General features: G+C 45.5%; 1 protein-coding gene across 2 annotated transcripts; it reads left to right on the plus strand.

Moving 5' to 3' along the window:
• The first annotated feature begins 4,257 nt into the window (after nt 1–4,257).
• On the plus strand, nt 4,258–22,460 carry BCL7B (BAF chromatin remodeling complex subunit BCL7B). Of its 2 annotated transcripts, none has more exons than XM_040261142.1 (6): nt 4,258–4,505; nt 7,616–7,691; nt 17,873–17,969; nt 20,128–20,298; nt 21,071–21,150; nt 21,397–22,460. In XM_040261142.1, the coding sequence occupies exons 1-6, from the start codon at nt 4,414–4,416 to the stop codon at nt 21,487–21,489; spliced, it is 609 nt and encodes a 202-aa protein (XP_040117076.1). In that variant the 5' UTR covers nt 4,258–4,413; the 3' UTR covers nt 21,490–22,460. The 2 variants fall into 2 exon arrangements, 1 of the variants encoding a protein (XP_040117076.1); XR_005724569.1 differs by lacking the exon at nt 4,258–4,505 and adding an exon at nt 4,768–4,951.
• Nucleotides 22,461–22,537: the final 77 nt, after the last annotated feature.

The raw sequence follows: 22,537 nt of genomic DNA on the forward strand, positions 1-22,537 counted from the left end.
TGGTGGTATATAGATTATTTTTATCAGTCATTAAAAATAAAAAAGCTTAAAGCGCAAAAGTACACATCTGAAGGTCTGTTGATAAGTCTTCATCAATTTCAGTTAAGGTAATAAGACTTGTCTTTAAAAGATGTTTTATAATTGGAGATTATAGCAGGTAGGTAGGAAACACATACTGTTGTGATGAGTTACCAGTGATGGTATGTTATATCATAGACCCAACAGTGTCCCAAATTGGCCGTGTGTCTAGAAGCTTAGTAATTTGTGATTCATGTTCTCTACAAAATTCCAGAAATATGAGTCTTCCAGGTGAGCATGCCTTGGTTTCAGCACACAGCTCTTGAGACTGAGGCCCACTGATGACACAGGTTGGCACTACAGAATCAGCCACAGAAACTGAAAGCGTGATTCATAAACACAAACCTGGCAAGGCCTTGTGAGACTGTGACTGTATGAGGCTTGCTTTCTTCAAGCTTCCAGTTCTGATCCGAGAGTTCAGGGCAGTAGGAAAATGAGCATGATCTCCAGTCGCTTTCTGTTCAGCAGACATACCCAGTCTAAGTGTGTTTGCGTTTTCTTGTTCACGTTGATAGTGGTCCACATTGAGTGCTAAGCCTTCAATCCCTACCATCTCACTATTGTTCCTGCCTCAGGAAACAACCCTATCTTAGTGTTTATCTGGTGAACTACCACCTCCCCGAATCTCTGTCTGTACGATTTACAGAGGATAGGCCTTGACCCTCCATGAAAGGCGGAAGTGTTAGTCGCTCAGTTATGTCCAACTCTGCAACGCCATGGACTGCAGCACACCAGGCTCCTCTGTCCACGGAATTCTCCAGGCAAGAATGGTAGGCATATAACCAATCAGCAAACTCCTGGACTTTGCTGGACTTTAGAAAAAAGTGAAAATATGTTTAGTTTTCTGCTAGAATTGCTTAATAAGTAGGATGTAAAGTTGTTAACTGTGTAGTCCTGCCCAAGAATGAACCAACACAGGAAAGCAGCCAAAGAGACCGCAAGCTGAGGATGCTTCTTGTTTCAGCTGCTGGATCCAGACACACCTGAGGTTGCCACCGCTGGACACTAAGTTACTAAGAGCCAAGAAAGTCCTGTGTGTGATTGTCAGTTGGAATTAGGCTACTCTTGCAACTGAGAGAGCCTTGACATCAGTATTATTAGGGAGTCTAATTGCCCACCACACATAACCAATAAAAGGCTTGCCCAGATCTTTGAGTTTAGGCCTATCTAGGAACTCAATCGGAGAAGGCAATGGCACCCCACTCCAGTACTCTTGCCTGGAAAATCCCATGGGCGGAGGAGCCTGGTAGGCTGCAGTCCATGGGATCATGAAGAGTCAGACACGACTGAGCGACTTCCCTTTCACTTTTCACTTTCATGCATTGGAGAAGGAAATGGCAACCCACTCCAGTATTCATGCCTGGAGGATCCCAAGGATGGGGCTGCCTGGTGGGCTGGCGTCTTTGGGGTTGCACAGAGTCGGACATGAATGAAGCGACTTAGCAGGAACTCACAATAAATACATTCACACAATAAAATACATTCCTTTAACCAACGTGTAAAGCCAGAGACAAGAATACAGATGGAGACCCACATGCTGTCCAAGTTTTACTGTTATAAATTAAGGTGAGCGCCAATATGTGCTATCCTCCAACCTTGATACAGCACCCTGGAAGGCCATGTTCAAATTTAGAATTCTCAGACTCAGGTCTGTGCCACAGTGTGTTGTCAAAGGTGACCATCCCATGATCAAGGCCACTCTCCTTTTCCCACTGGGTTCTTTTCCACATTGCAAGGGACACCCCAGCCCACACCTCATATGCCATCATATCCCCGCGAGACAAACACCCACCCCTTGGCCACCAACCACTCAGGCCTCAGGTTTTGCACCATGGCAGTGCCACCTCTGTGAGGATGGACCCAGAGGAAAGGCTCGTACAAGCCCTTGAAGCAGGCTTGCATCTGTTTGGACAGGGAGTCCAGGGTCTGGTGGATGGGATGGCAGCCGTTTGCACCAGGTGGTCACATCTCCCTGGTCTTACAACTGTGCCTTGTGGGGAGGGGCATGGGAGGGCAGGGCCAGGATGGGTCCCTCTGGAGGAGTCGTCTTGCCCACCTCTGACACTGTTAACCATTCTGTTGACCACACTTCATCTTTTCCCTGCAATTTCAAGTTCACTAAGCTAAACTCTTCTTAACACATCAGAAATGAAAAACAGTATTTTATTGTGAGTTCCTGAACATTCAGCCAGGTATGTATCAGAATTTTTCTTTTTTTTTAATGGCCACTCCACATATCATGTGGGATCTTAGTCCCCCAACCAGTGATCAGACCCACACCTCCTGCATTGGAAACTCAGTCTTAACCACTGGACTGCCAGGGAAGTCCCAAGGGGAGACTTTTTTTTAAAGAGAAGTATGTCAACAACAGAGGGCATTTGTGCAGGCTTCGGGGAATAGTTGGCAGTTGCTCATTTTGACCACTCTCTTACATAGAGCTTCAATGGGAGGTAGGTGGGGAATGTAGGGCGAGGTGGACAAACGTGAGCGGGAATCAGGAGGATCACTGGGTCTTCAGAGCGGGGAAGGCCTGAGGAAGGTGGTGACTGACAGGGTGGGCTGGAGGAGAGAGGGGCACAGGAGGCCAATGCTGCTGGGAGGAGCAGTGGGCTGTGGCGCAGAGGAGCTATAGACAGGAAGCCTCGGAGGGGGAACTGGCCAGGACTTGGAGAGGGTGAGAGAGAACTGCCTGGGGCTGTGTGCCTAGACCAGGGGGCCCTAAGAAGAGAACCAGAGAATTCTAGAGAGCTGGCCTCTGTCATGACACCTAGATGCTCTGCCTCGAGTTTTTTATGTTGCTTTCCTTATCCTCCCCTGAAAGGCAGGGGGAGTTGTTACTCATCCTTGCCTCCCAGTGTCCACCGCTGTAGGGCATGTAGCAGATACTCAAGATAGCTCTTTGGTTCAGTTATTTTGAATCAAGGGCTTTGAGAAACATGTGCCACCTTTGATCCCACTATTAGCAGACCCATCCTTCCCTCCACATGGTAGTTCAGCTCTTTCCTTCCTCAGGCGGGCAGACACTATTCCTGGGCTCCTCATCAGCAAGATGATACGTGCTTATCGAGCCATTATATTAGTGGATGACAGAGCGGGTACAGTCATAGATGCTATGTCAGGTTCAGGGTTAGTGAGACAGTTCTCTGGGTACACAGAAGGAAGTTTCTCTAGAGGTGAAAGAAGTAGCCGCTACCAAGCAATGCAAAGTCACCTGCTTCCTTTCTGTTTCTTGAAGCGGTTGCTTCAGGGCCCTCTCTGCATACGGAAAGCATGAATAAATGCCTGGGGTGACAGGGGAAGACATGGAGCTGCACTGAAGACTGAATATTCACCCAAACATCTACTGAGCATCTACAGCGTCTGTGGACACAGTGAGGACTTAAGGCAATTGCATCTACTGTATTCTCAAAATTCAACTTCAAGGTCATTTTTTCCCGATGCCTCTGGACACCCTTCATCTAGATTAGGGCTGTCATAGCACCTTGTACAGCTTAGTATTTATAAAATGGCATTTGAAATGCTTGTTTTCTGGTCTGCTCAACTGGAAGCTCTTTGAAAGCAAAACCCAATTTTGTCCTCAGCACTTCGCATGCCAACTTGCACAGTGCAGGCATCATTTAATCTATGATTGCTGAATTAAATGAGACATTGATGTAGAGTGTCAAGTATGGACAAAGTGGCACCTCAGGATCTCAGGGTGGAAGTCTTCTTGGAATTCTTAACTGAATGTTGGAAGAGTAAGTGGTTATCAAGAAGAGATAAGAGAATTCCAGGTTAAGAACAGAGGTGTGCAAACGTTGGAAGGCATACTGAAGGTGTGAAATTCTCCATAGTTGGAGCACATTGGTGTATCTGGGGAGCGAGGGGCCCAAACAGGAGAGATAGCAGTACAGGATAATGTAGAATCTCAGTAACACTGGTGTCAAGTCCATAAAATATAGATTATGGTTGCAGCCTGGCCAGAGAATTAAGATATTGCTCTGGGAAAGAGTCAGAGACCCCACTGGCAGCGCCTCGCACCTCACCCCGCAAACACGTGCTGCCAGCTGGCCCGCAGACCCTGGCCCGCTGGGGAGCCCAGTGGACTCTGAGATCCCCAGGGTGGGGCCTGTTGGGTGGGACGCCCTGGGTGGGGCACCTGGGGCGGAGCGCGCAGGCGCGCTGATGCCTCGGGCCCCAAGGGGAGGGCGGGTGCGCGCACTTCTCGCGCACGCGCGCACGGAGGGGGCGACGGCTGCGGTGACGCTGCTGCGCCGGGCGGCGGCGGCGCGTGAGGCGCGCGATTCTCGGTGTCTTGGGATCACTGCCCCGGCCCTCGCCGTTCCCGCCGCCGCCATGTCGGGTCGGTCGGTCCGGGCCGAGACCCGCAGCCGGGCCAAGGATGACATCAAGAAGGTGATGGCGGCCATCGAGAAAGTGCGGAAATGGTGAGGGGCCAGGCCCAAGGGTGCTGGTGGGGCAGGCCGCCGGCCCAGGTCCAGAGCAGCGGCGAACTGGCGGGCAGGGTGGGAGCCGACCGGCAGGCGCTTGGGGGGAGGGGGGAGCGGAGAAGGCGGGAGGAGGGAGCCGCTCGCGTCGGCGTGAGGTCAGAGGGCGCGCCGGCCGCGACCAATCAAAGGGTTTCCCGGCCCGCGGGCACGCCCACTTGCTCCCCCTGCCCCCGGCGGCGCGGCGCGGGCGGGGAGCTGTCGGCTTCCGGCGACTCCGGGTCTGAGGGGTTTGTTTAGCTGCGGCTCCGCGCGGGCGTAGTCTCCGCGCCGGCCTGCCTGAGGAACCTTTTGCGTTCTGAACTGTCTCGTATACTAACTAACAATCTCTAAGGGGTTCCCGTTGGCCAGACTGAGCACTTTGTATATTAAGGCGTCTGGGTTAGGTGAGAACTTTAAGGCAAGCCACCTGCCTCGGGGCCAGGGAGTTATTAGAATAAAAATTCCTGTCTTTCTCCTAATAGGGCGCACGCGCGCGAGCTGGATAACCATTTTCTCTTGGTGACCTGGGAGCTATTGGTAGAAGAGTCAGGATCTCCTCCTTGTTTGGAAACGGCTTCTGTCATGTTCATTGCAGGCGCTGGTTGACCGCCTGTTTTGTACCAGGAGTTCCAGTGCGTTATCACCCTAAGTTTTTACAGCCAGGTGTTTGCACCAACTTCTTGAGTACTTTTCTCTAGCTGATTGCTACCGATGACTTTTACTTTACTAATAACTTTAAAGCCGGGTAGGTGTTAGCTCCCTCCAGGAAGCTTCTCCAAGACTGCCTGCCCTTCACCCTCCACTCCCTATAGGGTCATTGTTACTGTTTAGTCGCTAAGTAATGTCCTACTCTTTGCGACCCCAAGTAGCCCGCCAGCCTCCTCTGTCCATGGGTTTTTCCAGGCAAGAATATTGGAGTGGGTTGCCATTTCCTTATCCAGGGTATCTTCCCAACCCAGGGATCGAACCCGCGTCTCCTGCTTTGGCAGGTGGGTTCTTTACCACTGCGCCACCTGGAAAACTGAGGGTCATCATTACCTTGGACTTTATTTGCATGTTTATTTGTCCATTTTGCTACAGGACCAAGTTCCTCATCTCTAAGGACTTACAAATACTAGTTCAATAGTTAATGATTTTCCTTCTCCGAATGTAATGCTTTAGGTTTTGTGAAACCTAGGACTGGGCATCCCTTCCTCTTCTGTCCATCTCTCTCCTCACCTGCAGCCAAGGGCAGTTGAGCATCTTCTGTCACCTGGAACTCTACCCGGCTCCCTGTGATCTGTCTGCCTGCTTCAGGACTGGCTCAGTTCCCTGGTCCTTTCATTACTTTGTATTTTTCTCAAGTGTGAATTTTTTAGCACTCTTTTGCTTAGGAAATAATGCTTCATTGATCTCTTCTTGTCCTTAAGATAAAGACCAAAAATGATCCTTCATACCTCACTAGACTGGCTCAAACTGCCCTCTTTCGCAAGATGCTGGCCATCTTTCAGTTGGAGCCACACTACCTTTCCTTCTGCCTGGCAACTCTCCTCTACCCACTCCTTCCACTTGCCTAGTTACTGCCTGGCTCTGCTCTGCAGTTGCTTCCTCACTGAAACCTTTCAAGAGCCCCAGTCTAAATCGGGTCCTCTCCTATTTGGAACTTTCCACAGTGGCATTAGGTTGAACCATAAGACGTCTATATTTGCCTTTTTTATCTGCAGAAATGGCAGTTTGATGTGGTTGAATCTAATGATCAGGTTTCTAACTGAAATGAGTTGTGTGGTGTCTGTTTACAGTTGGACTTCAGGATCGGGAGAGTCAGGACTGTGCATCTTCTTCCCTGTGTGCCCAGGACCTAGCAGAGGGTCGTAGATTAAATACTTGTTGAATAAATGAGTGGCTTGTCCAGGAATTAATTCCAGTTTCTAAGTCTTTAGTTCATTCTTCTTTCTGTTACATCACAGTCTCTATATTTTTGTGATGTCATTTGCTGAATCAAATCAATAACAGCAGTTACTTTTTTTGCTTTTTTGTGCTCATATTGGGACTCGAAACTTTCAGAAGTCACACTTCAGGCTCCCCAACTCTGGCCATCTGTAATCTGCACCCTTATTCAAGAATGTTACTTGCCTTTCCCTCCCCAGGTATGTGTGGGGAGGGGAGAACAGCTACTCGTTTTTTTTTAAGGCCTATCTCAAAAGTACCCTCTTCTGTAAAACGAAATCTTAAAGTCATCTTTCCATGGTGCTTGGCCTTCACCTCTTCCAAAAGCCAGTGTGAGGCTCAGTTCTGTTAGCTGAAAGCATCATGTCCTGCTCCTTGGTTATTGGAATTGTGTTTCAACCCAGAGTTTCCCTGGTGGCTCAGATGATAAAGAGTCTGCCTGCAATGCGGGAGACACGGGTTTGATCCCTGGGTCGGGAAGATTCCCCTGGAGAAGGAAATGGCAACCCATTCCAGTATTCTTGCCTGGAGAATCCCATGGGGGGAGGAACCTGGTGGGCTACAGTCCATGGGGGTCACAAAGAGTCGGACACAACTGAGCGACTAAGGCACCCAGAGTTTCACAGGAGTTTTGCCTTCCATCCTGATCTTTCAGTCTTTTTTCTTGCTGCCTTCACATATTACAATGATTTCTTTACTTATCTTTCATTGCTATGAGTTCCCAAGATAGGGACGCTATCTTACATATCCTTTATCACCTGTAAGGCTTTGTATAATAGGACTTTATAAAATATCAGTGGGATTAAATTAATTTTGGGGAGATGAAGAAGTTATGCAAGATGGATACCTGAGTTTGCAAATGTGCTCATACTCCATACTACTGTAGTCTGTGAGGAAAAAAAATGGTTTTGGTACACCATGTGAGCAGAGGTGACAGGCGGAAGGTTCGGGGCTAAAGGAATTCGATAGTGAAGTATTTCTGGAAAGGGTGATTTTGCCTTGAAAAGTTAAAGTATGATTTGACAGAAAGTTTATGAAGCATTTAAGGTTGACAACATGATCTGGTGAGAAGTAGAAAAACACAAGTTCTGATCAGAAAATCTGTTTTATTTTATCGGTTCTGAGAAGTGTCTTTGTTTTAGGGAGAAGAAGTGGGTGACTGTGGGTGACACGTCCCTTAGGATATTTAAGTGGGTTCCTGTGACAGACAGCAAGGAGGTAAGTGTGGAAGAAAATCAAAACGACAAAAAGGTAACGTCTTCTTTCTTTCTTGCTTTGATTGCCTCTTAGCTGTTACGGGATTTATTTCCCCAGAATTGAGTTGAAAATACTTCAGGGACTCACCTGTCATTGGTCCATGCAAAGCCTCTCATTTTATCAGATTCCCCCTTCTCCCCGTTATTCCCTTTTCTTAACCCATTCCTCTTTTCCAAGGCTTGGCCAACTGCAGCCCAGGCCTGCTCCCTGTGATTCCATATAGTTTCATTTGAACACACCTGTGCCCTCTGGTTTCCTCATTTGTAGTGGCTTTTGAGTTGTAATGGTAGAGTTGAGTAGGCCATAACATCTAATGTCCTGCAAAGCCCAAGATATTTATTATTGACCTCATAAGAAAGAGTTTGTGGACTCCTGCTGCCCACTGTAGCATATTAGATGTATTTTGTATGTATATATGCCTTTCTGATTCCCCTTCCATGATTTTATTTGTACATCTGTATATTCTTGAAAAATACATAGCTTTGTTTCATATTTGTATTTTCAAAACTTTGTATCTATATATAACATTGTGCTGTAAACCTCTTTTCTCTTTTTGTTTGAAAACTCAAACATGTTTCTATAATTGTAAATAAAATTATCTTTACTCTTGCATTATATTCTCTTATGTACAGTAACCACATTTATCTATACATTCCCTGAGTGATAAACTCCCAGATTTCTCCCCCTCTTTTTATTCTAATTGTTTTTTAAAAGATCTGAACTCTAAAATGCATACAAAAGTATCTAAAACATAATGTACTATACAGGGAAAAATGAAGCTAATACCCTTGTAAAAACCACCTATGTCAAAAGATAGACGTTGCTAACTCCCCCCAGCAGCCTCTGAAACTTCCCATCATCCCTCTTTCTCCCCTCCAGGGGAGATCAGTCTCCTTCTTTTGCTTTTCTTACTACTTCTTTAGTCATGTGTAAACATTTCTTTATATGAACAGCATCACAAAGTATCTATTTTTGTGGGTCTGACGTTTGTAGAGTCATCCATGTTGTCTTTGGAGCTGTTTGTTCCTTTTCCTTGATGTATGGAGTTCTGTTACAGGACTGTACCATAACTTATTAATATCTTATCCGTTTTCCTGTAGATGGATATTTGGATTGTCTCCAGTTTGGGATAATAGGAACAAAGCTCCTGTGAACGTTATTTTGTATACAGGTCAACAAGTGTGTGAGTTTTCCTAGAATATATTCCTAGGAGTAGAATTGCCAAGTCTTAGGATATGTGTATCTTGACCTGTACCAGGAATGCCAAAGTGATTGTGCCATTGTATCTTCCCACCAGACATACCAGAGTTCTCACGGCTCCAAACCCTCATCAACAGTTGGTGTTGTTGGAACTCATGTATTAAGATACCTCGTTTTGGTTTTGATATGGTGATTAAGGGTGTTATTACTAATGAGATGGAGAACTTTTTCAGCATCCTTTGGGATTTCCTCTTTTAGGCAGTGCCAGTTTAAGTTTGTTTGGCTATGGTCTTTTTCTTGCAGCTTGTAGGGATTCTTTGTGTTGTGGACACATATTCTTTATTGACTGAATACTGTCTGTACCTCATTCCATTCCATGGCTGGTCTTCACCCTCTGTTTTATGCAGGCTTGAGTAGCAGAAGTTTTGTAATTTTAATGTAGATAAAATAAAATCCTTTTCTTTATAGTGCTTTTAAATGTCTTAAATCTTCCTTTTTTGAGGTTACAAAGATATTTTTCCATATAATCTACAAGCTTGTTATTCTGTTCCCATTTATAATACACTTGGAATTGATTTTTGTGTATTTTGAAGTAGGGGCCCAATTTCATATTTTTCCATGTGGATATGCATTTGTGCCACCACTTGAAGAGACTGTTCTTTTCTTCTTGCTCTGTAGAACCACCTTTGCCGTGTTCAAGTATAGATATGGGTCTGTTTGCGTGTTTTGCTGCCAGCTTTTTTGAGTAGCCTGGTTGACTGTGGTGAACATCCTTCATCCATTCTCCTTGAGAACTTGTGAGAGGCTTTCTCTGATTAGATGCCCAGGAGTGAGATTGCTCTGTTGTTGGCTGTCCATATATGATAGATTTTTAAAAATATTTAGTTAGTTAGTTAGTTATTTGGTTATGCTGGGTCTTAGTTGCAGCAGGCAGGATCGAGTTCCTGGATCATGGATTGAAACCAGGGCCCCCTGCATTAGGAGTGTGGATTCTAAGCCACAGGACCACCAGGGAAGTCCCATACATGATTGTTTTTACTCGATGTGGCCAGATCTCTCTCCTGAATGGCTGCCCTAGATAGTTACCTCCAGTTTCCCACATCCTCACCAACATTTGGTATCATCTAACACCTAATTTTTTGGGTTCCAAAATCATTGCAGCCATGAAATTAAAAGACTCTTACTCCTTGGAAGGAAAGTTATGACCAACCTAGACAGCATATTCAAAAGCAGAGACATTACTTTGTCGACTAAGGTCCATCTAGTCAAGGCTATGGTTTTTCCAGTGGTCATGTATGGATGTGAGAGTTGGATTGTGAAGAAAGCTGAGCGCCGAAGAATTGATGCTTTTGAACTGTGGTGTTGGAGAAGACTCTTGAGAGTCCCTTGGACTGCAAGGAGATCCAACCAGTCCATTCTGAAGGAGATCAGCCCTGGGATTTCTTTGGAAGGAATGATGCTAAAGCTGAAACTCCAGTACTTTGGCCACCTCATGCGAAGAGTTGACTCATTGGAAAAGACTGTGATGCTGGGAGGGATTGGGGGCAGGAGGAGAAGGGAACGACCGAGGATGAGATGGCTGGATGGCATCACCGACTCTATGGACATGAGTTTGGGTGAACTCCGGGAGTTGGTGATGGACAGGGAGGCCTGGCATGCTGCAATTCATGGGGTCGCAAAGAGTTGGACACGACTGAGCGACTGAACTGAACACCTAATTCCTAAATCCTGTTAGTCTGGTAGATGTAAAGTGGTGTCTCTTTGTTTATTCTACATTTCTGTGAACACTAAGGGGGGTTGATAATTTTATCTCTTCAGATTTCCTTTTTATACATTTAGATTTCCTCTTCTCTGATGTCTTCTTTCTTTCTTTTTTTTTTTTGGCTGTGTGGCTTTGCGGGATCTTAGTTCCCCAACCAGGGATTAAACTCAGGTCCTCAGCAGTGAAAGCGTGGAGTCCTACTAACCACTGGACCACCAGGGAATTCCCCTCTGATTTCTTAAATTTTCTTTATTCTTATATTGGACTTCCTGTCTTTACTTTTGTGATTTGCATTGATTCTTTTATGTTATAGATACAGAAAACTCGAATTAGTTTTGTACATGGCAGCTGTCTTTATCTAACAAGTCACATATGGTAACTTTGTCAGTGAAAGAAAGTGAAAGTGAAAGTGAAGTTGCTCAGTCTTTGCGACCCCATGGACTGTAGCCCACCAGGCTCCTCAGTCCATGGAATTTTCCAGGCGAGATTACTGGAGTGAGTTGCCATTTCCTTCTCCAGCAGATTTAATTTTTTTCTGTCAAGTTACCTTTTTCCTTCTGATTTTTACTTCCAGGGTGATGTTTCAAAATTATTCTCCATTTCCTGGTTATAGAGGACTTATGTATCTTCTGCTAGCTTTTTAATTTTAACTTTCATTTTTAGACCTTTAATCCATGTAGGTTTTTTAGTTTTTTTTTTAAATGGTGAAGATAAGAATCTAATTTTAATTTCCTTCATATCATGAGCCACTACCCCTAATACTGGTCACTCCATAATCTGTCCTTCACTGGTATGTGATGTCATCCCTTTTGTAGACTGTATTCACATGGTTTTGTTTTTGAGCTTTCCATTTTTTTGTTGTTATTTTATCTGTTTCTGTGCTAGATTTATTTACTATGTTTTTAGAGTGTTTTCATGTTAAGTAGGGTGAGTTTTCTCTCTTGTAGGTTTTTGAAAGATAGTCTACCAGAATGAAAAATTCCCTTCTCTTTTTACTTTTTTAAGGCTTATTAAAAATTATGAATAGATAATTTGGACTTGATCCAGCTGCTTTTTCTGCGTTTACTTAAATGTTCATGGGACATTCATCCTTTAATCTATTAAAATAATGAATTTCTGATGTTTGAACCATTGCATTCTTAAGACAAATTCTACTTGGACATGCCTTTCTTCTTTTTTTTCTCATAATGTTACATTCAGTTCACAGATAATTGAGGTATTTGCATCTGGTTTGTAAATTGGTCTGTAATTTTCTTTTCTTATGCTATCTTTACCTTGTTTACACCAGTATCCTAAAACAAATTGGGCAGTTTCCCCTCTTTTGATTTCTAGAACAACTTGCATAAAATGAAGGCCCTACCTTTAGTACTTTCTGGGTCTTTCTGGGTCTTTGGTGGCAGGAGAGGTGTTGATTATCATTACAGTGGCTCTCATGGTGATAGACGTATTTAGGTTTTCCTTTTTTCTGTACTTACTTTGCTGTTTTGTGTCTTTTCCAAAAAACGTTTCCATTTCAAGTAGGGGATTATTTCTCTAATGGGGGACAGTGCTGAGTCTTCACTCTTACCCACTTCCCCAAGAGTGTTTAGAAATGAGGCAAGGCACTGTTTGGTTGGCCAGCCATGCTAAGCTTTTGGCAACACATGAGTCAGTCCTGTGCAGTGAAGAATTAATCAGCCTGTCCAGAAGGCCAGCAGTACCCCTGCTGACGAACACTGATCAGTTTTCATGTATACTGCTGTGTAGTCATTTATACTATCCTTTTGTACTTTAAAGTCTCTGTTGGTAATTATTTTGTCTTTTTCACATTTGTTATTTTTTCTCCATGTAACATAGTCCTAAAATCTTTATTAAAAGAATCACCGTGTAATTTTTGTTCATTTTTCTTTCATTTTTCTTTTTCTCTATTTGATTAATTTTTGCCCTGGTTATTTTCCTTTTTTTGTTTTATTCTGTTTTTTTCCACTTCTTGTGTTGAACACTTCGCACTTTTTTTCTAGTTTTTCTTTGCTTTTTTTTTTTTTTTTTTTGCAGTCCATTTCACTTCTGTAGTTATCTCCCACAGATTTGCACATACATGAGTGTCACGATATCATGATGGTGTCATTTAGCTGTAAGATTTTCATTGGTTTCTCTTTGGTTTCCCCTTTAACCCAAAGGTTATTTAATAGAATATTTAGTTTTTAGATATGTGAGGTTTTTGAAGGCTGTCCTTTTAAAATTGGTGCTCTGATTCTATGGAATTGGTAGGGTATTTGTTCTTTGGGATTACTGGGACTTTTTTTGTGATCTGATCTGTAATTGAATTGTGGACAGTTCACTTATAATTAAAACAGATATATACTCTCGATATGAAATTAAACAATTGAAGGATTTTTATGTTATCCAAATCTTCTGTATCTTTGCTCATCTTTGTATAGTTTGCTCTATATGTTTCTGAAAAGAGTGTGTGAAATTGTTGGTTTGTTTGCTTCTTCATGGTCTCAGTTCAGTTCAGTCGCTCAGTCATGTCCGACTCTTTGTGACCTCATGAACCACTGCACGCCAGGCCTCCCTGTCCATCACCAACCCCCGGAGTCCACCCAAACCCATGTCCATCGAGTCATTGATGCCATCCAACCATCTCATCCTCTGTCGTCCCCTTCTCCTGCCCTCAATCTTTCCCAGCATCAGGGTCTTTTCAAATGAGTCAGCTCTTTGTATCCTTCATGGTCTATGAGTCACTTATCCTTTGTACTTTGAAGCTCTATTTTTGATCCATGAATGTTTATGATTCTTAGCTCATCTTGACCTGTTCCTCCTTTTACCAGTAGGTAATGTCCTTCTTTGTCCCTTTCTCACCTCAAATTCTGTTTTATCTGATACTACACTTTATATCCCATGTTCTTTTGATTTATATTTGCGTGGTATGTCTTGTAATACTGTTTTTCCCCATTTTACATTTTTCTGCTTATTGGGCATATTAGGATTAGGTTTAGCTGTGGGTGACAGAAAACTCAAAATAGCAGTGGTTTAAAGCAGTTATTTTGTTCTTAGAGAAACAGAAGTATGCAGTCCAGGACTGGTGTGGTAATTTTGTTCTAAGAGTCCCCAGGGACCCAGGTTTCTGGCAGCCTCTCTATGCGTTTCGTTTTTAAATTTGCTTTTAAGGGAGTAATGGTTTCATTCATTTCACGTTGTTTCTGTTGTGGGAATATACACATATCATGAAGTTTACCGTCTTAACCTCTTGAGCGTGTACAGTTCAGTAGTGTTGAGTGCATTCACCTTGTATAACCCGTCTCTGAAACTCTTCGTCTTGCAGAGGTAGAAATCTCTGTACCCATTAAATAATGCCCCATTCCTCTGTTCGTGTTTGACCTTATATTCCTCCAAGTTCGAGCTCCAGTCATCATTCAGCATATTCAAGTTCAAGGAAGTTAAGAGAGTGGAAGGGTTGAAAATAGTGTTTTCATGAATTTAAGGAGTTTCCCAGAAGTCTCCTTAAGATGTATATACTAAGTGTTCATAATAGCTGTGGCATGTCTAGGCGCCAGAAAGGCTGGGAAAGTGTGACCACCTAAAAATTCTATTTTTATGGACAAGGATTTCAGTCATAATACACTTTCCTTTTATTTTTTTCCTCTTCACCTCATGGTGACTAGACAGATTTTCTTCTGCTGATCTGGAAGTTCTACATTCTATTTTTAATCTTCTTATTGGCAACTTCCAACCTAATAAGACTTACACTAATTTTCCATATCAATGTATAAAGCTTACCAAATTCTGTATTTTTCCTCTGAGCCTCTGGTCTCCATCGCCTCCCTCCCCCAACCCTTTCATCCCTACCCTGTCCTTTGTTTTGAATAGAATTTCATCTTTTTTTGGCCACACTGTGTGGCTTGTGGGATCTTAGTTCCCTGGCCAGGGACTGAACCCTGGTCAAAGCACTGGGCGCCTGGAATACTAACCACTGGGCCACCAGGGAAATCCCTAAATGGAACATCCTGTAATGTTGACATCTAGCTTCATTTCTTAACTTTTAGTTTGTTTCATCTCTTTATCCTTTCTTTGTATATTCTGACTTTTTCATCTAGTTTTTGCCCATTAATCTTTTCTTCAGCTCTTATTTATTTCTGCTAATAAACTCATTCACCTAATTTTTACTTGAACAATTTCATTGCTCATACCAAATGTCCTTGGCGGTGGTTCAGAGTGACTTTCCCGTGTCGTCCTTGTCTTTCTAGGAGACTTGCCGTATTTTACTTATCTTCTGTCCTGTCAGTGCACTTTTCCTGGGACAGCTTGCTCTATTAATTGTCTTTCATGGGGCCTGTTTTCCTCCAGTGTTTGGTTAGTTTTCCCTGTGCACTCATCTTTTCCTTTCGACTTTGAGCTGTGTTGGCTAGAAAGAAACGTAACCGAAGGGAGAACGTGAGCCTAAGCTCCATGCTTTCTCCTCTAAATAGCTGAGGGGATGAGATTAGCCTCGGGCTTCAGCCTTTCATTTTCCCCCCTTCTCATCTTCTGCTGTCTCCCAGGGAGCTCTCTAGTACCAGTCTCCACATGCTGCCTTTATCTTCGAGCAGCCATTCTCGCCGAGTCTGTGGAGCCGGTGGGTGAAAGTTAGAGGGGCTCTGGGGCCACCCTTTGTTTTTCATCTACCCTTGGCTCTAGTGATGCCAATACCATACAGGCCACAGGTCAGGCTGCTCAATCTCGTGTTGGGAGGACACTGCCGACGCCCCCTTCCCCATTGCTCACACGGAAGCCCCAGCCCTTTCCTATTTCTTTTTTTTTCCGCTTGTGCCATGCAGCATATGGGATCTCACTTCCTCAACCAGGGATCAGATTTGCTCCTCCTGCATAGGAAGTGCAGAATCTTAACCACTGGACCTGGGGGACATCCCCCTTTGCTATTTCAGGTTCTGCTTGTCCAGGACTCAGCTCCCTTTGTCTCTCCGAAGGACTTCTCACAGTGTTCGTATTGGTTTCTGGGCTGGACCCTGAGGTCCATTGGTTTATCTACCTTCCAGTGGTTTGTGGTAGTGTGCCAGCTTCAAAGGTACTAGCATAGACCTGTTAGGTTAGGAAAAATCGAAAATGATCAAATTGGTAAAGAATACGTGAAGGATGTAAGGGAGTGGGACACTGCTGATGGGAGAATAAACTGGGACAAACTTTCTACAGGTTGATCATATATGTATACTTAAAAGCTTAATTAGCCAGATGTTGGGAATCCTTTCACAGTATATACACATATCAAATTACCCCAGGATATACTTTAAATATTGTACAGTTTTATTTGTCAGTTATACCTCAGTAAAGCTGAGAGTGTATGTGTGGGGGAGCCTTCAAAATATTTATGCCTTTGATCTAGAAGTTTTACCTCTAGACATTTATCCTCCGGATGTAATCGTGATGTGTACAAGGTACATCTGCACTGTTGAGTATTCTAGTATTGTTCGTGGTTTTTAAAAATTGCAAGCAAAATGAAGATCTTAGCTGTAAAGAATTAAGTTATTGTGCACCTGTATATTGTACAGCTTTTTTACCCCTGTAAAAGATGGTCTAAAAAACTACTTAATGGCATAGAAAAACGTTTTTAATGTGATGAGTTGGGGTGGGGCGCAAGTTATACTGAATCACGGTCCATTTTGTACAGTTACGTGTTTCGGGTATCTCTGGTTGTGCAGGTGATTTTCATCTCTTTTCCTGTATTTTTAGAATTTCTTATAGTGAATGCATGTTTTACGTGAGCACAGAATCATTGAACTAAGGAGAGATCAGGGAAAAATAACAGTAACACCAAAAGTTGGCATGGGTGCTGTGACGCTCATACTCCAAATGTATTGCCAGCCTTCTGGTAGAGAGTAGGGAGGTACAGGGTATTTTAAGAGAAATATGTTTATACTTTCTGATCTAGAAGATTTTTTTTTTGGTGTGAATTTAGCCAGATAATCCAGGAAAAATAAAAGGTAAGCGTTGTAGATTTATTTCTACTAGTACTAAACAAACACAGTCCTAAATAAGCTAAATGTCTACTAGTTGAGTAGTGATTGAGTGAGTATGATACCTGGAATATTATGCAGCCAGTAAATCATGTTTAGGTAGCCTCTGTAGTTAAGTGGTAAAGTGTAATTGCACTAAAATTATGTCTGCATATAAAACACGAAGGGAAGGACTACATACATATATATGTACAGGTGGCTCAGACGGTAAGGCGTCTGCCTGCAGTGCGGGAGACCCAGGTTCGATCTCTGGGTTGGGAGGATCCCCTGGAGAAGGCAATGGCAACCCACTCCAGTACTCTTGCCTGGAAAATTCCATGGACTGAGGAGCCTGGTAGGCTACAGTCCATAGGGTCGCAAAGAGTCGGACACGACTGAGAGACTTCACTTCAAACTTATTGCTGAGTTACAATTGAGAGTATTCACACAAACTAAGCTGTGTTACCAGTACAGTGCGTTACGATAAAGTGACAAGTATGTGAAGTATGGATTAGTAAGTTTGGGATTGTCCAGATTTGAAATTCCAGCTGTGAGGATGCTCTCATTTGCAAATGCTTGGGCTGGTGATTGCCTTTCCTGTGGGCTGGTGTGTTGCAAGCTAGTGCTTACCTTCCACTGTGGTTCCCCACCCATGTGACTTGCATCCCGCCTGAAGGCAGAGGTGGACATGGGAAGTCACTGTGAGTGGAGGGGGTGGATTGGTCAGGAGGAGAGCTTGTAGGGGCTCCTTGTCCTGTCCCTGCTCACATTACATATAAAGTGACTCCTTCCTTTGTCTAGTCAAAGGGCCTTTCTTCTTTCACTTTTTACCCCTAGCTGTGCTCCTGAACAGGATCTTTCTCAAATGAGTATTTTGTAATTCTCACCCATCCATGTAGGGAAGGATCAAGCAGAGCATTCTGATCAGGGCAGAAAGCAGGAGGGTCCCACAGAGAACTCCAGTGGAAGCAGATGTATATAGCTGCCTCTCTCTTGTGAGTCATGAGATTAGCACTGGAAAGGTCCATTTTACTGAAAGAGCCACTGAGGCGCGGGGACACCTTGTCCAGGATCCTGTTATTCCTCGGGTCTTAAAACCACCGTTGTTCCTCATGTTCCTAATCCAGACCTCTGTGGTGTCTCAGCATCTTCTCTCTCTTGGTGAGTCTTCTGCTTGGCTCTGTCATATTCCTCTTTTTTTCCTTTTCTAGAAAGAAAAGTCAAAATCGAACAGTTCCGCAGCCCGGGAACCTAATGGCTTTCCCTCTGATGCCTCAGCCAATTCCTCTCTCCTTCTTGAATTCCAGGGTGAGTTGCATCCTCATGTCTTCCTTGCAGGAAAATGTACATTTAGATGACCCATCAATAATCCAAAGACTAGTCTGTGTGTCATTTCAATGCCCACAGTTTTGCTGGTATCTTGCTGGGCACCTGACAGAAGTCTTTGCATTTCAACTTCACAGTAACCCTGCGGGACAGATGAGTCTCCTCACTTTCCAGTTAAGGAAACTGAGGCTCAGGGAGGCGAGGTTCCATGTCTGAAGTTAGTCACTCGTAAGTGAGGACCCGTGGTAGGTCCTGGTTTTCTGGATCAGAAGCTCTGTTCTTTAGACTGTGCATTTGATGAGAGCACTTCAGAGGAGCGCCTCCCCGACTCCACCCCCAGGCTGGGGCGTCTGTCTGTCTACACTTAGGCCAAGCTCTGCCTCCTAAACCAGTCTTCGGTAGACGTCCGGCCTGAGTCAGCACTGCACTGAGAACTCTACCTATTACACCTTGTGGCAGTTACTGCTTATGAAGCACTATCACTTCAGTGTCTCCTTTTTACACTTGCATCAGCCTGGGATATAAACCAGGCAGTTACCATCATCCCGATTTAAGGAAACTGATATTTGGAGAAGAAAAGTATCTACCTAAGCTGAAGAGTGACAGAACTTTATTATTTTGTATAATAGAATGCTACTTCTGTTTTAGTGTAGAAGATAGTGGTCATTGCAAGATGAAGACTAGAAAAGGCTTACGATTTTCTCTTTGGAGCTAGACTGGGAACAACCAGGTATCCCCTCCTTCCCTCTCCCCTAACCGCCCCCACCCCAAGGTTCGAGTGGTACAGAAGAGACTACAGGGGGACAGTTCTCCAGCTGCGCGTGAGCTGTCCCCACAGCATAAAGCTCCGGGAGACACGGGAGGCTCACTTCTTCAGCCTGGCCACCTTCTCAGCCTTTTCACGCAGTGAACGTGTAATGCGCTCCTGCCGGGTGCCGGGTCCTGTGTACTGTGCTGGAGACTCAAGGACCCGTGAGCCACAGAGCCTGCCTGCACCGGGGGTAACGGAGGGAGACCAGTGTGTAACACAGTAAATGCAGGTGTGCACAGGAAGAGCATGAGAGGGGGCAGTCGTGCCCACCCAAGGGCGCTTGGGACCCAGGGCTCTGCAGAGGAGAGGAGGCCTGAGCTGCCGGTTGGCAGACGTCGGGGCTTTGCAGGAAGATGGGAAGGAGCACGTCATACCAGGCACGGTGCTGGTAGCTGCTCTTAGGTTTGGGTCCGACCTGGCTGCAGCCAAGGGTACGCGGGAAGAACGGCAGGCAGTGAGCCTGGAGATTCGAGAGCAGTGTGTAGGATGTGATAGGGCCCTCTAATGGGCAGCAGGGAACCACAGAAGGGTTTAGAAAGTTCACTCTGGCAGTGGTGTGAGGTCCGAGGCGGGGAGGCTGAGACCCAGGGAAGGGCAGCTGGATGGCTGTTGCCAGAGCCCAGGCCTGAGCTGAGGCAGTGGAGGAGGGAGGAGTGGACACACCTGGCATCAGAGCAGTAGGACGGGTCCGATTTGGTGACTGGCTGCCCAGCTGGGGGAGGGGAAGGAATTGTTGACTTAGGTGGTGACTTTAAGCCTTCAACAGCGCTTCCCAGGTGGGATCCAGTGGTCCATGAGGCAGTGAGGCAGAGCCTGGCCAGGTGCAAGGCCTGAGCTGACCACCTCCAGACCCTGTCGCCCTCCTTCAGATAGTTGAGAATGCCAGACAGATTGTCATTTTCTATACCTCTCGTGAGAAAGGTTGAGAGGCAGAGCCATGTCCCTCCATTCACTGGATTGTGAGAAAATACCAGATTCCAGCTATAATTAGTGGATACTAAAGAAGGGACTCATATGCTTATATTAACCTTCCTGACATATAAATGTTGCATAAACTTAAAGATTCTGGCTGCATCTGGTGGTGCTTAGAATATATGTCATAAAATAACATGTGCTTAAATTCGTCAATTTAGATTCTGTTGGTAATTTGCGGTGTGCAGAAGCCCTGGGAATGTCTGCGCTTGGTTCAGGGGCTGTTTGCAGCTGTGATTGGTATGTGCCCAGCTGTGTCCACGCTGTCTGCAGAGACCCCAGGCCCTTGGCTCTGTACTGGGTCCCCCTTGAGTGTGACCGGCCTCAGCCATTGCCTTTGTTGTGTTTGATTTTCAGATGAAAACAGCAACCAGAGTTCCGTGTCTGATGTCTATCAGCTCAAGGTGGACAGCAGCACCAACTCGAGCCCCAGCCCCCAGCAGAGTGAGTCCCTGAGCCCTGCACACACCTCCGACTTCCGCACAGATGACTCCCAGCCCCCCACGCTGGGCCAAGAGATCCTTGAGGGTGAGTCTTCCTTGGCCCAGGACGTGTGTCTTGGAGGGGCCGTGCTCTTGCTTTTGATCTTTTGAAGAGTCACAGGTTAGAGACAGTGCCTCAGAGCTGGCAGCTTCAAGCCGTTTGTCCGTTGTTTGAGGCTCTTTTGGGGAATGGTTGTATTTTCCCCTTTCACAGAATGATGGAAAGAAACAGCAACACAATTGAGTGCTAGGCTCTCCGCAAGGAAGGCACTTTTCATATTTGAGGCCTGGTATGAGTCTTGGGTTTCCCTGGTGGCTCAGCAGTAAAGAATCTGCCTGCAGTGCAAGAGATGCAGGTTTGATCCCTAGGTTGGGAAGATCCCCTAAAGAAGAAAATGGCAACCCACTCCAGTATTCTTGCTGGGAAATCCCACGGAGGAGCCTGGCAGGCGGCAGTCCATGGGGCCATAAAAGAGTTGGACACAACTTAGTGACTAAAACAGCAAACAGGATTCTCCTTCAAAGCCTGTGGAATAGTGACTGTTGCCTCCATGTTATCGATGAGGAAGCTGTCTTAAAAAGTTCAGTTACTTGGCCACGATCCCACAGCTGGTAGAACTGCCTGATTTGTTTCATTCCTTCTAACTTCGGAGTCAGTGCCCTTTGTACTGGATTCTGCAAATTTCTTCTTAGAACGTATGTTGATTCTATAACCAGTGGATACCCCTTCACCAAGGCGCCTCTCAGGAACACTCCCCCAGCCTGGGGGGTCTCCCGTCCCAGCAGGCCCTGCAGTTACACTGACCTTGCTTTTTTAGAGCCCTCCCTGCCTGCCTCGGAAGTTGCTGATGAACCTCCAACCCTCACAAAGGAAGAACCAGTTCCTCTAGAGACACAGGTAAGGGAGGTGCTTTGGGTTTCCTAGTTTCTAAGGAAAATGTCAGGGCTCTATTGATGTGCACTGGTTCTCTAGTATGGGAGGGATGTAGTGGGGGTGGGGAGGCAGCAAGGGATGCTGGTTAGAAGGTTAGGAGGTAGGGAAGAGGTCCTGTGATTTGTGAGACAGTTGGGGTTGTGATTAGGGTGGAAGGGGAGGTCTGCTTCAGAGGGATGCCCTGTCATTCCATGCTCTGGCTGCGTCTAGATTGCTGAGGAAGAGGAAGACTCAAGTGCCCCTCCCTTGAAACGCTTCTGTATGGACCAGCCTGCAGTGCCACAGACAGCTTCGGAAAGCTAGCACCACCCTGGCGCCCTTCACCTCCAGGCCCCATGCCTCTATTTATTGCATTCTGGTTCTGGCTGTGCTGTGTTGCTGGGGTAAGGGCGAGCACCGCGGTCCAGAGCCTGCACCTCAGAGCCTTCTGGGCTGGAATGCGGACGCGGGACCTGGGGTCGTAGCATCATCTTCCCGTCCCTGGCACCTGTGTCTGCCTGATCCTGAGAAGAGGAGCACTCCTGTCCTCTTTGCACTCCAAGGAGGCTGGCGCCTCAGCCGCTCCAGGATCATCTGTCACCTCCAGTAGCAGTCTCTGCTCCACAGCCTCTGGACTGAGCTGCTGGTGCTTCTGCAAGAGGAAAGAGAGGGGGAAGGCACCCTCCAGAGAAGAGCGTGCCGAGAGCTAACTTGAACTTGAGTGGAGACTGTAGATTCATGGACTTGCCCATAGGGCTAAGGACCCTGTAGGCTGCTGTTGGAGAATGCCTGAGTAGACTCTGGAGGGAAGGGAAGGGCTTAACTCCACACAACGGCAGAAAAGTCCCACCTAGACTTCATGCTGTCCTGGCACTTGTACCCATTCCTGAGGCCATCCTGCCTCTCGTGGGCTCTCTGGCTGCTGACAGTCCTTTGTCCCCCACTGTAACCACCCCCTTCCCCCAACACACATACACGCACATACTCGCAGCTGTTTCCACCTGGACATTTCATTCCAGTATCCTCCTGCCTCCTGCCATGGTCCCCAGCTCTCCTGCCGCAGACTCTGCCCCAGTGAGAATTTGAGGTTCTGACAGTACTCATCCCCACAGTATTCCTTCAGCCCAGACTTTCTAGAAAGTTCCCTTTTCTTTGAAATCTGCATGTTTCATCGAACCTTGTGATTTTATTTTTTGTTTCAAAAAAGTTTAAGAAAATGGAAACGGACAACGGTGAGTGAAGACATATTTTAGCACTGAATAGAATATTTTTAAAATTAAACTATTTGAAATATGTCTGGTTGGCAGCTGAGTGCGTCATTCTTGAGGGTTGTGGGGGCAGGGGCTGGTGGTGATGGTGGCTGAGTGCTTGT

Source organism: Oryx dammah, unplaced genomic scaffold, assembly GCF_014754425.2.
Source record: "Oryx dammah isolate SB20612 unplaced genomic scaffold, SCBI_Odam_1.1 HiC_scaffold_2, whole genome shotgun sequence".
Taxonomy (NCBI): domain Eukaryota; kingdom Metazoa; phylum Chordata; class Mammalia; order Artiodactyla; family Bovidae; genus Oryx; species Oryx dammah.